The sequence below is a fragment of the Chanodichthys erythropterus genome, chromosome 9 (assembly GCF_024489055.1).
Source record: "Chanodichthys erythropterus isolate Z2021 chromosome 9, ASM2448905v1, whole genome shotgun sequence".
In the NCBI taxonomy this organism is placed as follows: Eukaryota; Metazoa; Chordata; class Actinopteri; order Cypriniformes; family Xenocyprididae; genus Chanodichthys; species Chanodichthys erythropterus.
The window spans coordinates 37,871,095-37,891,531 of NC_090229.1; the positions used below are offsets into that span (position 1 = coordinate 37,871,095).

General features: G+C 43.2%; 1 protein-coding gene across 9 annotated transcripts in view; it reads left to right on the forward strand.

The window, feature by feature from the left end:
• The window catches only part of cfap74 (cilia and flagella associated protein 74), an 86,191-nt gene that overhangs the window by 39,860 nt on the left and 25,894 nt on the right, over nucleotides 1-20,437 (forward strand). For all 9 annotated transcript variants that reach the window (XM_067394119.1, XM_067394120.1, XM_067394124.1 and 6 more), the window contains one exon: nucleotides 7,822-7,909. In XM_067394119.1, coding sequence (XP_067250220.1) covers nucleotides 7,822-7,909 — 88 coding nt within the window. The remainder of the gene's footprint in view (nucleotides 1-7,821; nucleotides 7,910-20,437) is intronic.

Below are 20,437 nucleotides of genomic sequence, written 5' to 3' on the forward strand. Positions count from 1 at the left end.
GTTGATCTTCTTGTGCAGAGGCGGTGCTTGCTGCCCTTTGACGTCATAGATCCCCACTTTGTAAATCCTGTCATTTTCTGGGTCTGGTGTCAATTAAAGCTTTTATTGGACAAACAAAGAAGTTTTCAGCTCTGAAACTTACAGGATATTCTTATAGTACGATGACCTCTTATATGTCAAAAGCTCAAGGACAATTTGATACCTCAGTTAGTTGCAATTGTTCTTTGTTCATTTAAGTTCACAGTGCATTAACTAATGTTAACAGATACAAATATGATTTTGAAATTGATTTATCAGTAATTGTTGATATTAACTGAGATTAATAAATGCTGCAGAAGTATTGTTCATTGTTGGTTCATGTTACTGTCAGTGGCTGTGAGTGTTAACACTCCCCCGCTGAGAGACACACACACCGACTCACTCCGATTCCCCAGCGTCTGTGTAAACAAGCCTTAAGACTGAACATTCAGCTTGCAAGACAGACATTTCTTAACACAGTGTACATTAAAATGATAGTTACTTTATGTTTCTTATTCTCTTAGTGCGGATAACTGTGTGATAGCACTTCATTCTGAAATCTCACTATGATTTCTACTGTCAGTCTGAAGGCAAATATAATATAATTTTATAATAACAATATAATTTGTTGGTTCCTTCTTTTGTTTTGGTTTTTAAAGGGATAGTTCACTCGAAAATACAAATTTGATGTTTATCTGCTTACCCCAGCGCATTCAAGATGTAGGTGACTTTGTTTCTTCAGTAGAACACAAATGATGATTTTTAACTCCAACCGTTGCCGTCTGTCAGTCGTATAATGCATGTCAATGGGAACTTCGTCTATAAGAGTAAATAAAACATGCACAGACAAATCCAAATTAAACCCTGCGGCTTGTGACGACACATTGATGTCCTAAAACACAAAACAATCGGTTTGTGCGAGAAACAGTATTTATATAATTTTTTACCTCTAAAACACCACTATGTCCAACTGCGTTCAGCACTCGCTTAGTGAGGTCTGATCGCGCTCTGACAACGGCAGTGATGTCTCGCGCTTACACTTCAATCAGAGCACGATCAGACCTCACTAACCGAGTGCTGAACGCAGACAAACCGATCGTTTCGTGTGTTAGGACATCAATGTGCCGTCACGAGCCGCAGGGTTTAATTTGGATTTGTCTATGCATGTTCCCATTCAGTCGGTCACGTTCGACGTACGTCGGACAGACCAACGAATAGGAATCTCGCTAGAGAGCCAATGCACATTGGCATGCAATCATATGCATCAGCTGCTTACCTCGCAGCGCAGATATATAATGAGCAGCAGGTGCGTTGCATCTTCAGCTTTTCGCTTTGGAGCCAAACCTTCCATGAAGACAGCTACTGAAAGCGAGTGTGGTGAACGAGTCTCTCTTCAAGACGTCTCTTTGTTGCGAGGTGCAGGCGGACAGCGCAGCAGCGGGGCCGATTCTCCTTTTGTTTTTGTTTTTGCCTTTTGTTTGATTGAGCAAAGCTGTAATCAGCGTGAAGGCCGTTCTCACGGCTGGTGAAACGGTGCGCCTAGAGCGCTAAAAAGCTGTTGTTACAGCTGGTAAGAGGAGCGCCTTCAAGGAGAGTGCACACGACAGGCTGCACATTCCCTGTCTGTGCTGCAGCGGCTATTCCCCTGCGTGCTTCAGCACCTAAAAGAGTCAGTCCTTGAAAGAGCTAACACGAGTAGACCGCTTCAGCACTGGCTTCACGGCCGAGTCCCGAGATGGGCGTGGCAACGCGGCACGTTCCGGGTGCCAATCACTCAGGAGTGCCGCCATACCTTCAGCCCGTGGTCGGACCCCTTGTTTCTTCGGGCAGGAGTCCCTCTAGAACAGGTGTCCCGGCATGCTGTGGTCTTCACAGATGCTTCTACCACCGGCTGGGGTGCCACGTACAACGGGCATGCAGTCTCAGGGGTTTGGACGGGACCCCATCTGCATTGGCACATCAATTGCCTCGAGTTGCTGGCAGTACACCTTGCTCTGAGCCGCCTCAAAGGCCTGCTTCAGGGCAAGCATGTACTGGTCCGTACGGACAACACTGCGACCGTTGCGTACATCAACCGTCAAGGTGGTCTACGCTCCCGTCGCATGTCGCAACTTGCCCGCCATCTCCTCCTGTGGAGTCGGAAGCATCTGAGGTCGCTTCGCGCCATTCATGTCCCCGGTGTGATCAACCGTGTGGCCGACGAGCTATCACGAGCTGCGCTGCCAGGAGAATGGCGACTCCACCCCCAGGTGGTTCAGCTGATCTGGAGAGAGTTCGGAGAGGCTCAGGTAGACCTGTTTGCCTCACCAGAAACCTCCCACTGCCAGTTGTTTTACTCTCTGACCGAGGGAACACTCGGGACAGATGCACTGGCTCACAGCTGGCCCCGGGGCCTGCGCAAATATGCGTTTCCCCCAGTGAGTCTTGTTAGTTGCGCCTTACTGGCCCAACCGGACCTGTTTCCCAGAACTCTCACTCCTCGCGACAGCCCCTCCCTGGCCCATCCCTCTGATGAAGGACCTCCTCTCTCAGAGACGGGGCACTCTTTGGCACCCGCGTCCAGACCTCTGGAAACTCCATGTCTGGTCCCTGGACGGGACGCGGAGGTTCTAGGTGACTTACCCCCTGAGGTACTTAACACCATCACTTCGGCACGTGCACTGTCTATGAGACGTGCTTACGCCTCGAAGTGGAACCTGTTCTGGTGCACTCAGAGCACTCCAGATTGCTCCCTTTGAGCCTTTGCCATCAGCAGACTTAAAGATTCTCTCTATGAAGACTTTGCTGCTGGTGGCATTGGCCTCCATCAAGAGGGTAGGGGACCTGCAGTCATTTTCGGTCGACGAATCGTGCCTAGAGTTCGGGCCGGGTGACAGCCACGTGGTACTGAGACCCCGGCCTGGCTACGTGCCCAAGGTTCCTACCACTCCCTTCAGGGACCAGGTAGTGAGCCTGCAAGCGCTGCCCTCGGAGGAGGCAGACCCAGCCCCGGCTTTGCTCTGTCCAGTTCGCGCCTTGCGACTGTACTTAGACAGAACTCGAAGCTTCAGGACCTCAGACCAGCTCTTTGTCTGTTACGGAGGCCAGCAGAAGGGAAAGGCTGTCTCCAAGCAGAGGATGGCCCACTGGATAGTGGATGCCATCGCCCTGGCTTACCAAGCTCAGGGCGTGCCCTGTCCGCTCAGGTTGCATGCCCACTCCACGAGAGGTGTGGCATCCTCCTGGGCGCTGGCTCGTGGCGCCTCGCTAACAGACATTTGTAGAGCTGCGGGCTGGGCGACACCTAACACGTTCGCTAGATACTATAGCCTTCGTGTCGAGCCGGTCTCCTCCCGTGTTCTCGCCTCAGGTCAGAGGCACGAAGAGGCCCCGGCTTAGTGTCGGCTTGCTGCGCTACATGCGCATTCTATTCTCCAGAGAGTCCCTACGGGCAGACCCTGTTGAGTCATCCGGTTACCCTTCGGCAGCCGACGTGGCGGAGCGTCTGGTGCCAGGCCTATACTCCGTTGTATCCTTGAGAACCGGATTTAGGGCTGGGTTCCATATGTGTGACCCTACGGGGATCCCATATGGCTTTTTCCACGGCTGCTCCTAAACGAAGCCTGTGTCTTTCCCTCTGGGAGAACCCATCTCTCATCGAGTGGAGTCACCCCAGTTCTTTCATATGTTGTACAACCTACAAGGTTAGTCCATATGTACTTATCCATATAACTCCTTCGGGGAAGGATATGGCTTCTGCAGCGTTCCTTATTGCATGTAAGGCTACGCTTCCCAGCATTATCCAATTGTCGCACTGAGTGGGTTTTGGGAACAACAGTGATCAACCTTCTCTGTGTGAGCCTGGTCCCACCGTCCTTAGGCAAGGGGGTTCAGGTGGCTCACATCAGAGCGCTGGAAGGGGGCAGCTCCTGTGGCGCTTTGGTAGGGATTCCTATTCGTCGGTCTGTCCGACGTACGTCGAACGTGACCGACTGAATGGGAACGTCTCGGTTACATAGGTAACCCTCGTTCCCCGAAGGAGGGAACGGAGATGTACGTCCCGTCGGCCCAGGCGTTGTCCTGCTGATGCTGCCGCCTGCTGGGTTCGGCTCCTCAGCGAAAACCTGAAGATGCAACGCACCTGCTGCTCATTATATATCCGCGCTGCGAGGTAAGCAGCTGATGCATATGATTGCATGCCAATGTGCATTGGCTCGTTTAGTTACACTCGAAGTAGATTGGCCTCTCTAGCGAGATTCCTATTCGTCGGTCTGTCCGACGTACGTCTCCGTTCCCTCCTTCAGGGAACGAGGGTTACCTATGTAACCGAGACGTTTTTTTGACTCTTATAGATGAAGTTCCCATTTACATGCATTATACGACAGACAGATGGCAACAGTTGGAGTTAAAAATCATAATTTGTGTTCTACTGAAGAAACAAAGTCACCTACATCTTGGATGCACTGGGGGTAAGCAGATAAACATCACATTTTCATTTTTGGGTGAACTATCCCTTTAAATAAGAGCCATTGTGTTCTTGACAGGTTTCTTGAGATTCACTCCATAGTTTTTCATAGCGTCGTCATATGTTTTTTTTCTCAAATCTCTGAGAATGTGTTTGTGCCAATGCAGCTTTGCAAAATGCAAAAACAGCTTTGCTGAGCGCTCTACTCATGCCTCTCATCTGCACTGTGATAGATAGCATGTAAACCGCTAGACTGTGTTTGTGGAGGAGTGCACACCAACATTTGTGTGTGGATGCTTAATCCTTGTGTTGCACAAATTATGTGTAAAAGAAAACAAAGTTCATTGACAGATGTCATTTGTTCATTTGAGATGCGGATGGTAAATCCTCTTTATTGTTGTAGTAATCCTTCACACACAAACATAGGTTTGATATAAGAGCTTTATGACATTTCAGTGCACAGGGAGCCACAGTTTCAACAGAATAACCAAATAAGAACTTTTCTTTTTCTCATTGTTTAATTCCCAACACATTCCTCGTAATTTCGACTAAAGACATGAATCAGTTAATTAAATCGCACTGGACTGTATTTCCCAATAACAATGCTCTTTAGCGTGTTCTCTTTTGTGCAAGATTATAAATGTTCCAAAGTGATATAACAGCCCATTTTCAACACGCTTTGTAATGTTACGATGTTGGTGGTATATGTAAATGAACAATGTTCACTCTTTCTTCGTATTACCTCATGACACAAAACACGCAGGCAGACTTGACAGATTCAGGGCTTTCATGAGACTACAGCTTATTTTTTATGCTCGCCCACGAACAGTCGGATCGACAGAGGGTTATTAACAAAGCAACTATTGTAATCACTGAAAATTGTATCGTGCTCTTTAAACAGCATTATGATAAAAAATACTATGCAACAGCTTTCTTACCTGTATGAGAAGGTGTTTTGCTTTGGGCCGAACTGACGGATCAGCTTTTTCCCCTTTTAAAACACTGTACTCATGGACATCCAGTTTGAAATGTTGACTACAAACACAGAGGTTTTTCACATTGTGAGTAAAAGTTTGCTAAGAAGTATTTCTTGGACTGGGAGTGGCCCACCTTGGACTAGTTTTTCTACCTATTTAGCAAAAGGGTTTCTTTAGTATAGCACCAATCTTTTTTCACCTTTCTACCACATAGGCAGTCATGTTTTATTGAAAGCCTGAAAGTCTGTTAATGAAGCATTGAATGTCAATCATTCAGCCTATAGCTTTTTCCTTAACAGTGCAGATTGATCTATGTCTTATATAAAATTACCGCATTGTTCATCTAATTGCAATTTGCAATGTTTTATTTTTGCAAATTCACCTGCGGATGGAGGCACAAGCTTTCAGGATCAGTGAAGACAGCGCTTCACTGAGCGATTGCCCTGTGGCTGATCTTGGCAATGACAAGAATACTGAATAATGAGGTTCACAGTGCTGCCAGTATTGCAGAGCGCAAAGTGGAAGCTGTGCTTTAGTGACATTTACCAATGAAGTGGTGGTCTACTCTTTACCGCACAAAAGGGATAATGTTGATATCGGTGCTTAACAACATTGCAGAGCAGGTGGTAGCATACATAGGTGTCAGAGAGTAAGATAAAGTGGGTGTTAATGAGGAAGATGTCACTGGCAAGTCATTTTGGTGAGCCAAGGTGTACAATATATGGCCTGTTTTAATGCGTGGCAGCAAGTCATTGACATGTTTCCCCCTGTTTTGTTTTTAGTTTGTTCTGGCGTGAGGGCGGGGCAACCTGTCACTCACATGAGATCCACCAATAGCAAACCACAACCATCCAATCAATTCCCCACAGACAAAATCAAGCCCCGCCCCACATTTGTTCTTGTTCCTTAAGCCGTTTCATTAACAATCAATTACTTTTGTACATTTATTTAAATAAAATTGAATAGTAGTACTTTTACTACAGTTATATATATTATTTCTATATTATATTATAAGCATATGTACTTTTACTCAAGTACTTCGTCTACCACTGTGTGGAGTAGTGTGTTTTAGTTTGGCTTAAGTCGGCTAAAAATAGCTTTTTAGAGCAGGGGATGTGTCAGGATGTGTTCACAAGCAGGATCCAATCAGATTCCCGTTAGGGGTGTTTGTTCCATCGACAGATGGGCCGTGTGGCATCCCACAAAGCTGTTCCACAGTGCTGTGCCAAGCCAATTCTAGAGCACCGCTCCCACTGATTCCATTAACTCGGAAGAAGCCATTCCTGAACGTCTCTGCTGGAATGAGATAAAAGTCTTGATTGCATAGATCAGAACATTTACATTGATATTGAAAAGATGGAGATGTAAATGACAGTATCCTGCCCTACAATATGAATCCACCTGATTTTATTAAAACCACATCAGCCCATAGAACTTGATTTATCATACAGAAGAACAAATATCTACACTTTTGTGGTTACTGCCCATTTTAGGGTGATCACACCCTGAGCGAATGGCCATCAGGTATAGAATGGGTTCAGGTGTGTCTGAGCTTTATTAACATACAGCACACAACTGTTACAGCAGGAGCAACTTCATTTACATTAGGGACACTAAACTGGCTTATAATTTTTGAGATTAGGATGTTCTGTGTTCATTCTGACTCTTAAATCTTGTTTCACGTACTTTGTCAATAATGCACAGCAAGTGTAGAGCACATGCATCAGCAGCCAAGACACATCTCCAACATGGCATCCTTTTTTGCTTTGCATTTATGTTTAATCTAAATGTATAAATGTCATTATGCAATAAATAATACAGTATTTATTTACTTCAAGCATCAGTTTTATCAGGTGCATTTTGCGGCAATTATCATTGCAACAGCAGTCCTCGTCATTAAGCACTACCACAGATTATTTTCCATCATGCAGGTGTCTCTCATAAGCATTTGCTCCTCATTTCACTCTCGGCTCCGTCCTGCTTCATACCACAGCAACGTTAGTAAAACTTTAAAACATGAGCTCATACATGAGTCCCGGCAGATTGTTTTCCATTAGCTGTGGAGATGAAGATGACAACTCCCATGATTCCACACTCATTCACGGCATCATCAAGCTACTCCTTTGTTATTGTTTTGAATATGCGACCTATTGCGGCGAAACTTACATACTGTGCCTTAAAATGATTTCTTTTGAAATTTCAGTTCAGTTGATCAGGCTTTTTTAGGTGTAAATCATTATGTGTATCACTCTGAAATATCCAAATAAATTTTAATATAGCAATCAAAAATATGCTCATAGAAGAGTTGTGTTCAGGTCAAAGATCATGACATTTCATATTTAATATTAATAAAAAGGTTGTTTTTTTCCCTTCTCTTCATAGACAGAGCTTGTTTGCGGATGCCAAAAGCTTCTTCAATAAGGACACGGGAGTTCTGGAGGTTCCCCTGACTGTACAGGTGGCAGATCAGGTAGGAAGTCTCATTCTCAATGTAAGGTTTCGGATCCACACATTTCTTTGTCCAGTGGCTCATTGTCAGTCAGCATTCTATATTCGTGTGTGCTCATTAAGCCTGAATGCACATGTAATAACTCTCACTCTTTGAAAGGTTATAATTATTCTAATATATATGTGTGTGTGTGTGTGTGTGTGTGTGTGTGTGTGTATATATATATATATATATATATATATATATATATATATATATAGAGAGAGAGAGAGAGAGAGAGAGAGAATATGTTTGAAAGCCTGAAAAGGGAATGGAATGTGTATATGGATTGTTTGTAACACTTTAATTCTCACTATTAACTAGTTGCTTATTAGCATGCATATTACTAAGATATTGGCTGTTTATTAGTACTTATAAAGCACATAGTAATATCTTATTCTGCATGATCATATTATACTTCCCTTAAAGGATTAGTTCACTTCAAAATGAATATTACCCCAAGCTATACTCACCCTCAAGCCATCCTAGGTGTAAATGACTTTCTTCTTTCTGATGAACACAATCAGAGTTATATTCATAAATATCCTGAAGCATCCAAGCTTTATAATGGCAGTGAATGGCATCAACGAGTTTGAAGCTCAAGAAAGTGCATCCATCCATCATAAATGTGCTCCACACGGCTCCAGGGGGTTAACACTCTTGGGTCGGCGGTAACGCCGGCGTGATCACCGCGTTTTTTTTCTAACCAGTGTGAAAGAGACTCAAAATACTCTGTCAATGTTGCACATACAATTAAGAGTTATACACCATTTTAATCTGTGGAATATCTTCTTTCATTTGTGTACACTCAGAGTAAAAACAAAATGTTGTGCTTTTTGTAAAATAAAGAAAACTAACATGATGCGTGATCTCTCATCTCCCTCTGAACAAAGTCCAATCTGATAGTTCTCAGAAAATGAACTGTAACTTAGTGAATACGAATGACAAAAAAATTAGACTTGTGTCTAAAGAAACGTTGAAATGTCAGGTTTTAAATCATGCAAGTCAAATCAAAAACAACATTCTGTATTTATGTAATCTGTATGAAAAGAGAGCCATGTCAGAAGTCCGAGATTCAGCTCATTATCCGCTAATGCGGCCACGCCCACGGAGCCAGCGCTATTCAGACGCAAATTCAGAGTCAATGCATGCATTCATCGTCTCAATCGTGTATTTATTGTCTTGAAAAGTGTTTTGAATAGCCATAGTTAGTGATCTCTGGCCTCTGTTAGTTCGGCTATTTCCTAGATTGTCTATTCTTCTTTAGCAGGCATTTGTGGACTAAAGATGTACAGAGCGCCCTCCGGCTGCAAGTATGAATTCAAAACACATTATCCAGCACTCACAGTAATGACTATAAATCCTGAATAAATATTACTCCTCTGTATAGAAAATTGACAAACATATGAGAATCCATCAGTATTTCTCCAAATGTGCATGCTTTTAAGCTAAAAGCCTACATGAAATGCCATAGAGGTAACATAATTGTTCAGACACTTTGCATCACAGAAATACATTATATTTTAAAGAATATAATGGAATACCATTATTTTAAATTGTAATATTTCACAGTATTGCTATTTTTTCTGTATGTTTGATTTACACCATGATGAGATTTGAGACATGATCAACAGAGGGTTTTTTCACAGCCTACCTGTCTGAAAGAGCTCATTATTTATGCAGCTCATTAGAGCTCTTTATGCGATTCTTTTGTCTTCTCAGGTGAGAATCACCCATTATTCATGATTATTCACGCCTCCACGCATACTGTGTTTCTTGACCAAAGATGTTTTAGAAAATTTAAATCTCTCTATTGTTTTATATGAACAAGCAGGCAGCATATTTTTTACCTCATTTTGAAGCAAAAACTCTAGTTTACAACCTCAAATACCCAGAAGTCTTGTGAACATAGATTTAATATATTTTTTTTGGCTTTATTTCAGTGACTTAAGTTTTTTGTTTTTTCAATAACCACGCATAAACGTTATTCCTTCAAAAACACAAACATGTACATACATGTTCCTCACATATTATTGTAGCCTAGTATGTGCTGAATACAGTGTAATGACCAAGCGGCAACCTCCCCCTTTCTCTCGTGAAGCCAATACGGAAGTAACTTAAACTGCGATTCATCGACTGGCCGCCAGGGACAGGCTCCAAAAGAGAGCAGAATCTCATAGAGTCCCATGTTAAATTGGCCAAGTTTATAGCAGAAAAAAACATGTTTACAAGTTGGTTCAAATTGTGGTTTTGGTCTATACTGCTATTTTTGCCCTTCATGACAACTCTGAGGGGGGTGAATTTTTTTATAACTTATCCGTTTAAATTATATTAAGCCTTAAAGTTCTGCATAATTAAGGGCGTGGTCACTTGAGTGACAGGTAGAGGGCGCTGCTGTCTGTGAGCTGTCACGTTACCTCAGCTGCCGCTGAATTTGGCATCTCAGCCGTTTTTGTGCTTTTTTTCGATTATTTTATACAATTATAAAATATGGCTTGCTGCATAATATTCGAGATGTGCATGCATGCGGAAGAGACACACACGTTGTTGGATCGTGGCATTGGCTGAAAGTTTTGGTTGTGAGATTTACAACAATGACAATGCCAGGAGGATATACAACTCTGACAGCACTACTTGGATATTATAACTAAAACTGCTGCACTATTTTGAAAAAAATATACTTTGGACACAGGCTCATTTGTTTGTTAGATACGATCGCTGCTCAGATTGCATCCTTTCTTGAAGAACGATGACAGAGAGCAGATCATTCAGAAGAAATGTGAAATGTTTTTTTTTGTTTTGCAATGGACATTTATATTTTACCCAAGTGCCACAGATTGGATTCATCTCGCGATCTCTATTATAAAGGTATGAAGTCCCATTTGATTTTCCATGTTGTTATTTGCTCACCCAACACTACTGGTGTTGGAGCATCTATATCTTAAAAAAACACCGTAAATTGACAGTAAACCTTTAGAACTTTCTGATGTTAAAACTTATCTTTATTAATAATTTAGATAGTATCTAGATAGATAGCTCCTTTGCTTGCTAACGTGGTCACGTCGAGCTAGGCGGACGTGGTTTCAGCAACCAATCACATCAGCTCAAACCACCTCCCCGCCTCTTTGCCCATTTTCAGTTATCCGGGAGTGACGTGCGGTGACGCGCAGCTAAGATGGCCGCGGCCTCATTTACGCGTCAAAACTGCTGTTCAGAACTCTATGGGTGACGTCACGGACGCTACATCCATATTTTTTTACAGTCTATGGTAATGACACTTTTTCCATTAATATGTTTATGAACAACTGATAAAAGCACAAATGTCAGGGCATGTCAAAACTTCTCCAAGGCCCCAAAAATCCTCAGACCCCTGAGGGTTAATAAAGGCCTTCTGAAGTGAAGCAATGCATTTGTGTTAGTAAAATATCCATATTTAACTAATTTTCATTTGAAAGTGAACTAATCCTTTAATCCTACCCAATATCTAAACTTAATAACTACTTTACTAACTATTAATAAGCAGTAATTAGGGGTTTATTGAGGAAGAAGTCGTAGTTAATAGTTAGTTAATAATAAGAATTGGACCTTAAAATAAAGTGTGACTGGACTGTTAAATTTATAATGAAAATGTAAGTTGCCTTTGCTCATGCATAAATCGCTGTAATGATGCAAAGGTATTGTGGGTGGGTGTCAGGGCATTGTTATGCAGTTGCTAGTGTAGATACAAAAGAAATGTTTATGAAAAGTTAATGAAACCTCCTATGTTCTGGATTTTGAAAACATCAAACATCAGCTGAGCAAACTGAGCATAGTGTCTGTAGTCTTTTTTACAATTATAAGAGCTGGATAAAAATAAAAAGGAAATAACCCACAACGCTGTGCTTAAACGGCTCTGTCTGTCAATGCGACGAATATGATCATTTGCAGCATAACTCAAAACGTCACAAAACGTGATCCTGTCTCCAAAAGCATGTTAATGTCAGGTGTTAATGAGGCCTGTGATGTTCTGGTCTTTAGGTTTGGCTCAGCCCCTCCTTTTAGGATTTATTTCACCCATTTTATCAGCACTAGATTTTATTCATAAAATCTGTGCTATTTGAAAATACACGCAAAGCAACATGCTCAGCTGAACACAAGCTCACAACACATTTGCCATTTACTTTGTTTATAATAACACGCTGTGATGACAGCACTGGTTGAACTCCCATAATCCTCAGAACTGGACTCAGGTTATCATCCCTCTATTTCCGCACACTAAAGCAGGATCTCATCCTCTTCCTCTTCCTCAGCCAGACTCTTTATTCACGCCAGGACTCTTACTGATCTCAAACCTGTGCCCGGTCCAGAGTGCTGGCACATATCCATGGCCTCTCTGCGGCCCCAGCAGCCTCACCTCACTATCAGATGCTTCAAATAACTTCAGTCGTATCTGTAACTAATTATAGTCATTGCATACAAATCAACATACAGATTTTTTGAGAATATGAGCACAACTGTGGAGATCAATCGGCTGTTTTTCATTTACACTTGAATTATTTCAGAAATGTTTCCTCCTTCGACAAAAACATGCCCAAGCATCCCAGCTAACAAAATGTTGATTTTAAGTTATGAAAACGTTATTTCTGAATGTTCATAATGTCTTTTTTAATGTTTTAAAAACGTTTGTTCTTGGTTACGCAAATGTAAGGAAACATTCCATTTTATCATTTTGCAAACATTATCGGAATGTTACTTTTGAATGTTCTTTGAACATTCTGAAACTAAGAGTAACATTTAAACAACATTAGATGTGACGTCACCAGTGTTATTCAAAAAAGTAATCCACTATAAATTACAAATTACTACATTAAAATTGTAATTTGATTACATTACTGATTACTGCATGTAAAAAGTAATCAGATTAATAATTACTTTACATTCAAGTTACTTTGAAAACCTATAAAACCTACAAAAATACACCACAAACTGAAACTCATAGTTCTTTCCGTAATTTAATATTGACTGAAAAATATTACAGAAGTATGAAAACAGCAACTTGACTTAAAAATATTCGTTAATCATCTGTAGGTAGCTTATTCATTCTAATATAATCGTAACGGTCGCCTGTGGGTGCTCAACGACCACGTCATCTGTGAGCATGAGCAGGGTTGGGCAAAAATACATCAAAATGTGTTGTGGCGGGAGAAAAGAGGGCCAGACTCAATGCGTGGTGAAATTACCCCGAAGGGGCCTTTATTGAGTGACAAAACTTGAAATTAGTGCGGGTGTTCCCAGGAGCCGGGAAACTGGTGCTTCAGTGCAGAAGTGAACGTGTGGCAATTTGTTGACGAACTGCAGTCGGGTTTCCTTAACAGTAACAGTCCTCCCGAGAGAGGAACACAGACCTGACCATCTTGTACACATTCGGGACAGAGCATCCGCATTACCGTGTGCTGACCCTTTTCGATGTTGGACTGTAAAGTGGTAGTCCTGGAGTGCCAAGAACCATCTGGTCACTCGGGCATTGGAATCTTTAGCACGAGCCATCCACTGCAGCGGAGCGTGATCTGTGACCAAAGTGAAAATACGACCTGTCAAGTAATACCTCAGCTCCAGGACTGCCCACTTTATGGCCAGGGCTTCCTTTTCCACTGCAGCATACCGGGACTCAGCGGGGGAGAGCTTACGGCTAATGTAAACGATGGGGTGCTCCTCTCCTTCCAGGACTTGAGACAGTACTGCCCCCATTCCTATGTCGGATGCGTCTGTCTGTAAGTTAAAGGGGCATCTGTAGTCCGGGGCGTGCAGCACTGGCGAAGCGGTGAGTGCTGTCTTGAGTTCCTGGAATGCTTGTTCTGCCTCTTTTGTCCATTGTACCTTCTCTGGCTTCCCCTTCTTCGTCAGGTCTGTGAGAGGACAAGCTATAGAGGAGAAGTTAGGAATGAAGCACCGGTAATAGCCCGCCAACCCGAGAAAAGCACGTACCTGGGTCTTGGTAGTAGGTGGTTTGTACTGCCTTACTGCTTCCACCTTTTGTTCTTGTGGTTTGATAAGGCCTCTGCCGATCCTATATCCCAGGTACTGTGCCTCTGATAGGCCCAGGTGACACTTCTTTGGGTTAGCAGTAAGCCCCGCTTTCCGTAGTTCCCTTAAGACTTTCTCCAGCCGTTCAAGGTGGTCCTCCCAACGCTCCGAGTGAATTACCACATCGTCGATGTAGGCTGCAGCATAAGCCCGGTGTGGCCGTAGTACGATGTCCATGAGCCTTTGGAACGTTGCTGCGGCCCCATGCAGGCCGAAGGGTAGAACCCGGTAATGCCAGTGCCCCCCAGGGGTGCTAAAGGCAGTCTTTTCTCTGGCATCCTTAGACAATGGCACTTGCCAATAACCTTTAGTGAGGTCGAGTGTTGAAATGTAGCGGGCTCTGCCAAGGCGTTCGACCAGCTCGTCCACTCGGGGCATGGGGTAGCTATCGAATTGGGACACCTCGTTCAGTTTTCTTGGGCACCATAACTATAGGGCTGGACCACGGACTTCGGGATTCCTCAATTACCCCAAAATAAAGCATTTTCTGCACTTCCTCCTCTATAGCCTGTCGGCGTGCTTCTGGTACCCGGTAAGGCCGCTGCCTAATGATGGTTCCAGGAGGGGTGCGAATCTCATGGCATAGGATGTTGGTCCGGCCCGGGGTCTCTGAAAACACATCTGAAAAGCTGCTTACCAGGGCCTCCAGTTCTTTCTTCTGGGCTGCTGAAAGCTGGGTTCCCAGATCCACCACAGCCCGTTCCTTTATGACCAGTGCCGCCACTTGGTTGGCTGACTCAATCCACCTCTTCAGCAAGTTAATGTGGTAGATCTGTTCACCACGTCGTCGTCCCGGCTGGCGAACTCGATAATTTACCGGTCCCACTCTCTCAGACACAGTATACGGCCCCTGCCAGGATGCAAGAAATTTACAAGCAGCATTTGGGATTAGCACCAATACTTTGTCACCTGGATGAAACTCACGAGCTTGAGTGGGGCGGTTGTATACTCGCTGCTGGGCGCGTTGGGACTCTATTAGATGCTCTTTTACCAGGGGCATCACTCTGTCTATCCTCTCCTTCATCTCCTGTACATGTTCAATCAGAGTTCGATGTGGGGATGGTTGGCCCTCCCAGGCTTCTTTGGCCACATCTAACAGCCCTCGTGGTTGGCGCCCAAAGAGCAGCTCGAAGGGGGTGAATCCGGTAGAGGCCTGTGGTACCTCGCGGACCCCAAACAGCACATAGGGAATCATGAGGTCCCAATCGCGCCCATCTTCAGCTACCACTCGTTTCAGCATTCTTTTGAGAGTCTGATTGAAACGTTCAACCAATCCATCTGTCTGGGGGTGATAGACTGAGGTATGGAGTTGTTTTACCTTTAACAACTTGCACAAGTCCGCCATAAGCCGGGAGACAAATGGAGTACCCTGGTCAGTCAATATTTCCTTGGGGATGCCCACCCGGCTAAACAGAAGGAACAACTCCTTGGCGATGTTCTTGGAGGTGGCTTTCCGGAGTGGAACTGCCTCCGGGTACCGGGTGGCATAATCCAGTATGACCAAGATGTGTTCATGACCCCGAGCTGATTTCCCTCACCCCTCCTGATCGCCACGCAGTAGAGCAGACCATTTTCCACAATGAAGTGTGGTGTTGGATGAGGTTGGGGTAGGCACTCTTCTCCATTAACCACTCTGACCTGATCCCAACAGTTCTTAAGGCGCTCATCTTCTCTCTGTTCTCTGCCAAATGAACCTCCTGCTGTTACCTGCTGAAACAGATCAGAGTACACATTTAACTGGGAGGCATGGGACTCACCCTCTCGTTCGCTGTCAGTGGCGAGCATCACTGTCTGTCGTGAGGCATCCTTCTTTGCTGTTCCTCTGTCAGGCCGGCGCCGTCTGGCAGACTGCATTGTGGTTGACAGCAGGCGGTCGAATCCAGGCCAGTCGCGACCAAGCAGGAGGGGTACTGGTAAATCCTGTACTACTCCCACATCTATCCTCCAGCTTCCAGGGTCTGCGGCAACGGTAACCATACAAGCTGGCACGTATCGTGTGTCCCCATGCACACAGGTGATGGGCATCACTGTTCTACTTCCGTTTTTCGTTTGTAGCACATCTGGACGGGCCAGGCTTACTGAACTGCCAGAATCCAATAATGCCGTCACTGGGCGCCCATTAATCCTCACTCTCCTTTCTGGTGCCCCAGAGGGTATAGCACGGTGCACAATGCAACCTGCCAGCCACGCCCGCACTTCTGGTGGGTTGGGATCGGTGGGCATGGGCTCATCACGGGGCCCTGTCATGACTGGTCTACTCACTGGCCTAGAGGTGCCCTCTGGTGGTCGTCGGTCACTCGGCCCCCTCCGGGGAAATCCTCCGGCTCTCTCTCCAATGTCCCGGGCTTGAGTGGCCTCCGCTAATTCCACTGCTTGCATCAACTCACTCAGCGATTCTGGATTCCGCATCCCCACAGCCTTCCGGTGTACTCGGGGAAGAGATCGAAGCAGCTTGTCTACCACCACTTTCTCAGCGACTTGCAATGCAGTGGGCTGGCCGGTAAGAAGCCATAGATGGGCTAACCTGGAGAGTTGGGCTGCCTGTACTCGAACCGGGACACGAGGGTCATATGCCCACTCGAAGAAACGTTGACCTGCGCACATAGGTGAAAGCCCCACCCGAGCCAATATCTCTTGCTTTAAAACTGCATAATCAGTGGCCGAAGCGGGGGATAATGAATAATAGGCACGCTGCGCTTCCCCAGTTAGAAAGGGCGCAACAATGCCAGCCCACTCTGTATCCCATCCCTCCCGCTCGGCCACAACTTCAAATGTGTGGAGGTAGGCCTCCACATCATCAAGATCTGACAATTTGGTGAGTAGTTGGCTAGCTGTGGCTCATGGACTGGGTAGTGGAGTTTGCATGGCCGCCCCTAGGCGGAGCTGCTCAAACGCATTCTCTGCCCTTTCCTGACGTGCAGCTAACTCCTCTGAAAACCTCTGCTGGCGGAGTGAGACTTCAGCCAGTCGGCGCAAGATGTCTTCCATGTTGTGTCAGGGAGAAATGAGAGAGAGCCGGATCTGTAGAGAGAGGGGGGAAATTTTTAATCAAAGTCTGTCCTCAATTCTCACTTGCCCGCATTCTCCACCAGTTGTGGCGGGAGAAAAGAGGGCCAGACTCAATGTGTGGTGAAATTACCCCGAAGGGGCCTTTATTGAGTGACAAAACTTGAAATTAGTGCGGGTGTTCCCAGGAGCCGGGAAACTGGTGCTTCAGTGCAGAAGTGAACGTGTGGCAATTTGTTGACGAACTGCAGTCGGGTTTCCTTAACAGTCACTGGAGCCTGCAGGAGAAAGGAACCAGAGAAAGGGTTAGTCTGGTCTTGGGAGATCTAGTCTCCCCCTAAGCTTCTTTCTGCTGTGCTTATATCCTCCTCTAGTGATGGCTCTCAGGTGGCTCTCATTTCCCAACTCCGCCTCCTGGCAATTGGATCCACTCCGTTTCCATGACAATGCTGACGAGTGCTTTAGGAGCTTGCCACAGTATTTTAAAATAAAATATCAAATACCTTAATTTTAAGTGTATCAAAATAAACTACTGTATTTTTGTATTTTAAAAATACTAAAAAATACTTTTACAAGGGAGCACGATCTATCCCTTCACCATTACACTGACTCAGTTGATTAAGTAAACAATGTTTGATAGCATTTTAACCAGGACACGTCACCTATCAATGACATCATTTCCAGTTTTATTTGGTAGAAACCATGGAAACACCAAATATTTTCCTCATCTGTCTAATAAAACATATTATATGATTCCACAAAATCAAGGATAAGCGACTGAATAAACGACTGAATAAGCGACCTCTTGCGGCGAAAATTTACATATTGTGGATTTAACAGATCAAATATTCACATATCCCTGTGATCTTCCAGATGAAGGTTAGTTTTAAAGTAACCAGAAGTTTAATTTTTAACAGTTTGCTAATGACTTATAATTGTATCCTAGTTTAGTTACTTGATGTTTGGTAACAAAGGGCCTACTTTGCATCAGCAACACTGACTCAATGACAAACAAGTCATTCATAAGAAGACACTGATGGCTCCTGTATTCATAGCAACTAGTTTATAGCTAATTAATCAACTGAATGTTAATCATAAACATAGGGGGCTGCTGCTCGGTATAATAGTTTTCAAGAACATTATGTAAATTGGTAAACCATTTAACCTATAGACTACTAAAACGAACACCAAAACTTAACATCTGTTCTGAACTCAACAAGTCTGGGCAAATTATTGAGTAAGCACCAATCAGAGGTTGCATTTTTGTAATGTCATCATGTAGACTTCTTACAAAGTATTTTACTGTATTTTAAAACTACAAAAATACAAAACACTAAAGTATTTTGATACAAAATACAAAGCCATTTTCATCAACCCTATCAACCCTACCTATATTTTGTATTTGAAATACGTATTTGAAATACATGTATCATAAATACTGCCCATCCTTGAGTGTGAGATTCTAACAAACTAAAAATAACTTTATTAAAACTAATAAATATATGAAATATTGTATGATTACAAAATAAAGTCATTAAGATTGTTATTAATATTATTTTATAAAGCAACCTGTAGGATAAAATCACGTGTTGAGCCGTTTCTGTGACAGCTCCAGCTCTCCGACACACAGTTATACATCAGTAACTGTAATCAAGTTACATAAATTTAAAATGTAATGCATTACATTACTGCGTTATCAGGAAAAGTAATTAGAATACAGTAAACTTTGTTACTTTGTAACGCGCTTTACCTAACTCTGGACATCACAGGCTGTAGTGCTGCAAGATGGCGGCACCCTTGCTACAAAAACAATCGTTTTTTCTTTTAAATGTTTACATTTATCATGTTTGTTATATAATTTTTGGTTAGAGTGGAAATCTATTAACTAAATAATGTTAACTTGACTGACTGCTTCATTTCCACTTTAATATATTACAAAGCAAAGCAGATGAGAACATCAACAGCATAGAAAATAACAACAGCACATCAGTTATGTCGTGAATATAATAGACCTCTTTCTGTGTCAGTGCAAACACAGCCTGTCAGGGAACAGTGCAGAAGACCCAAATTCAGAGTTGCAGAACAGAAACTTTATTTAGACAATAACATTTAGAGGACAAACAAAGGGAAACAGCCAGCTGGTCACTGAGTCTTGGGGCAATCTCCAACCGGTAGGGCAGCAGGCAGAGAGAGAAGATCCAGTCAGTCTGGAGGGCAAACACAAGGACGAAGTCAGAGCCAGGCAGAAGGTCAGAAACTGGGAATCAGTCCAGAATGGTGACCATTATGGAAGGGACTGATTACCAGTAACCAGAGACGTGTGAAGAGGTTGGAAACTAGTATTTATTTTCTTTATTTTCATGACACAAGACGCACTCCTTGCTCAGCACTGAATGAGCCAATGAGCATGTCCAGACGAGTTATTAAACCAACGAACCCTTTAATTCAGTTCTTTTTGAGTCAGACATGACCGAAAGCTGACTTTCAACTCTACCTATAGGTAGATTTGTTCATTTTGAACCGGTCATTGAACTATCAGTTCAGTTCTGTAAACCAACTCAACCAGTTACTGGCTTAAAAGAACGATTTGTTCAAGAATCGAATGTCACTAGTAGACACTGGGTAGGACAGTCCACAGTAGATAGACAGTAGATATTTGATAATGCGATATGTCACGATAATGAATATACACGATACACGATATTCTTCGAATTCGTAATACCTATCAGCCATATAAAATCCACAACATCGCTGTATGCTGCGTCAAAGAGGCACGAGCACTATGTAAACAAGCCCAATGAGAAGCACATGGTGGAACGAGTGAAGGAGACGCGCCAAATGAAAGTGCACGTTCACTCTCTGACAGCAGAGGGCGCTGATGGAACAGCAGAAATGCAGCGGTTACCCCGGAAACTCTGCAAACAAATGTATTGTAGCTGCGCTACTACAGTTTTTAAAATGCTTCAAACAGCCATCCAATTTTTTTTTGTAATCTCAATGTTGTTCATCACAGCACCAAAAACTTAATATTTAAAGACTTAATAGGCTATTTATTTTCAAACTTAAACATTTTATATTTTAATCTGGACTACAACATGCCCTTTAATGATTGAACATTTTCTGATTATTTGTTATTGTTCAGTAACACTTGATGACATAAGGCTTCATTAGTTAACATGTTAATTCATTATTACAAAACTGACAATGAAAAAATACATTTATTATAGCATTTATTAGCATTTAAAACAGCATTTATTAATCTTAGTTAATGTTAATTTCTAGTTAATGTTTATTCATCAAAAGTTGCAATTATTATTTAATGGACCTAAAACTAACAATGATCAGTTGCATTTTTAACTAATATTAACAAAAAATAATAATATTAAAATAAATAATTCTGTAACAAATGTATCTATTGCTCATTCTTAATCTTAGTTAATG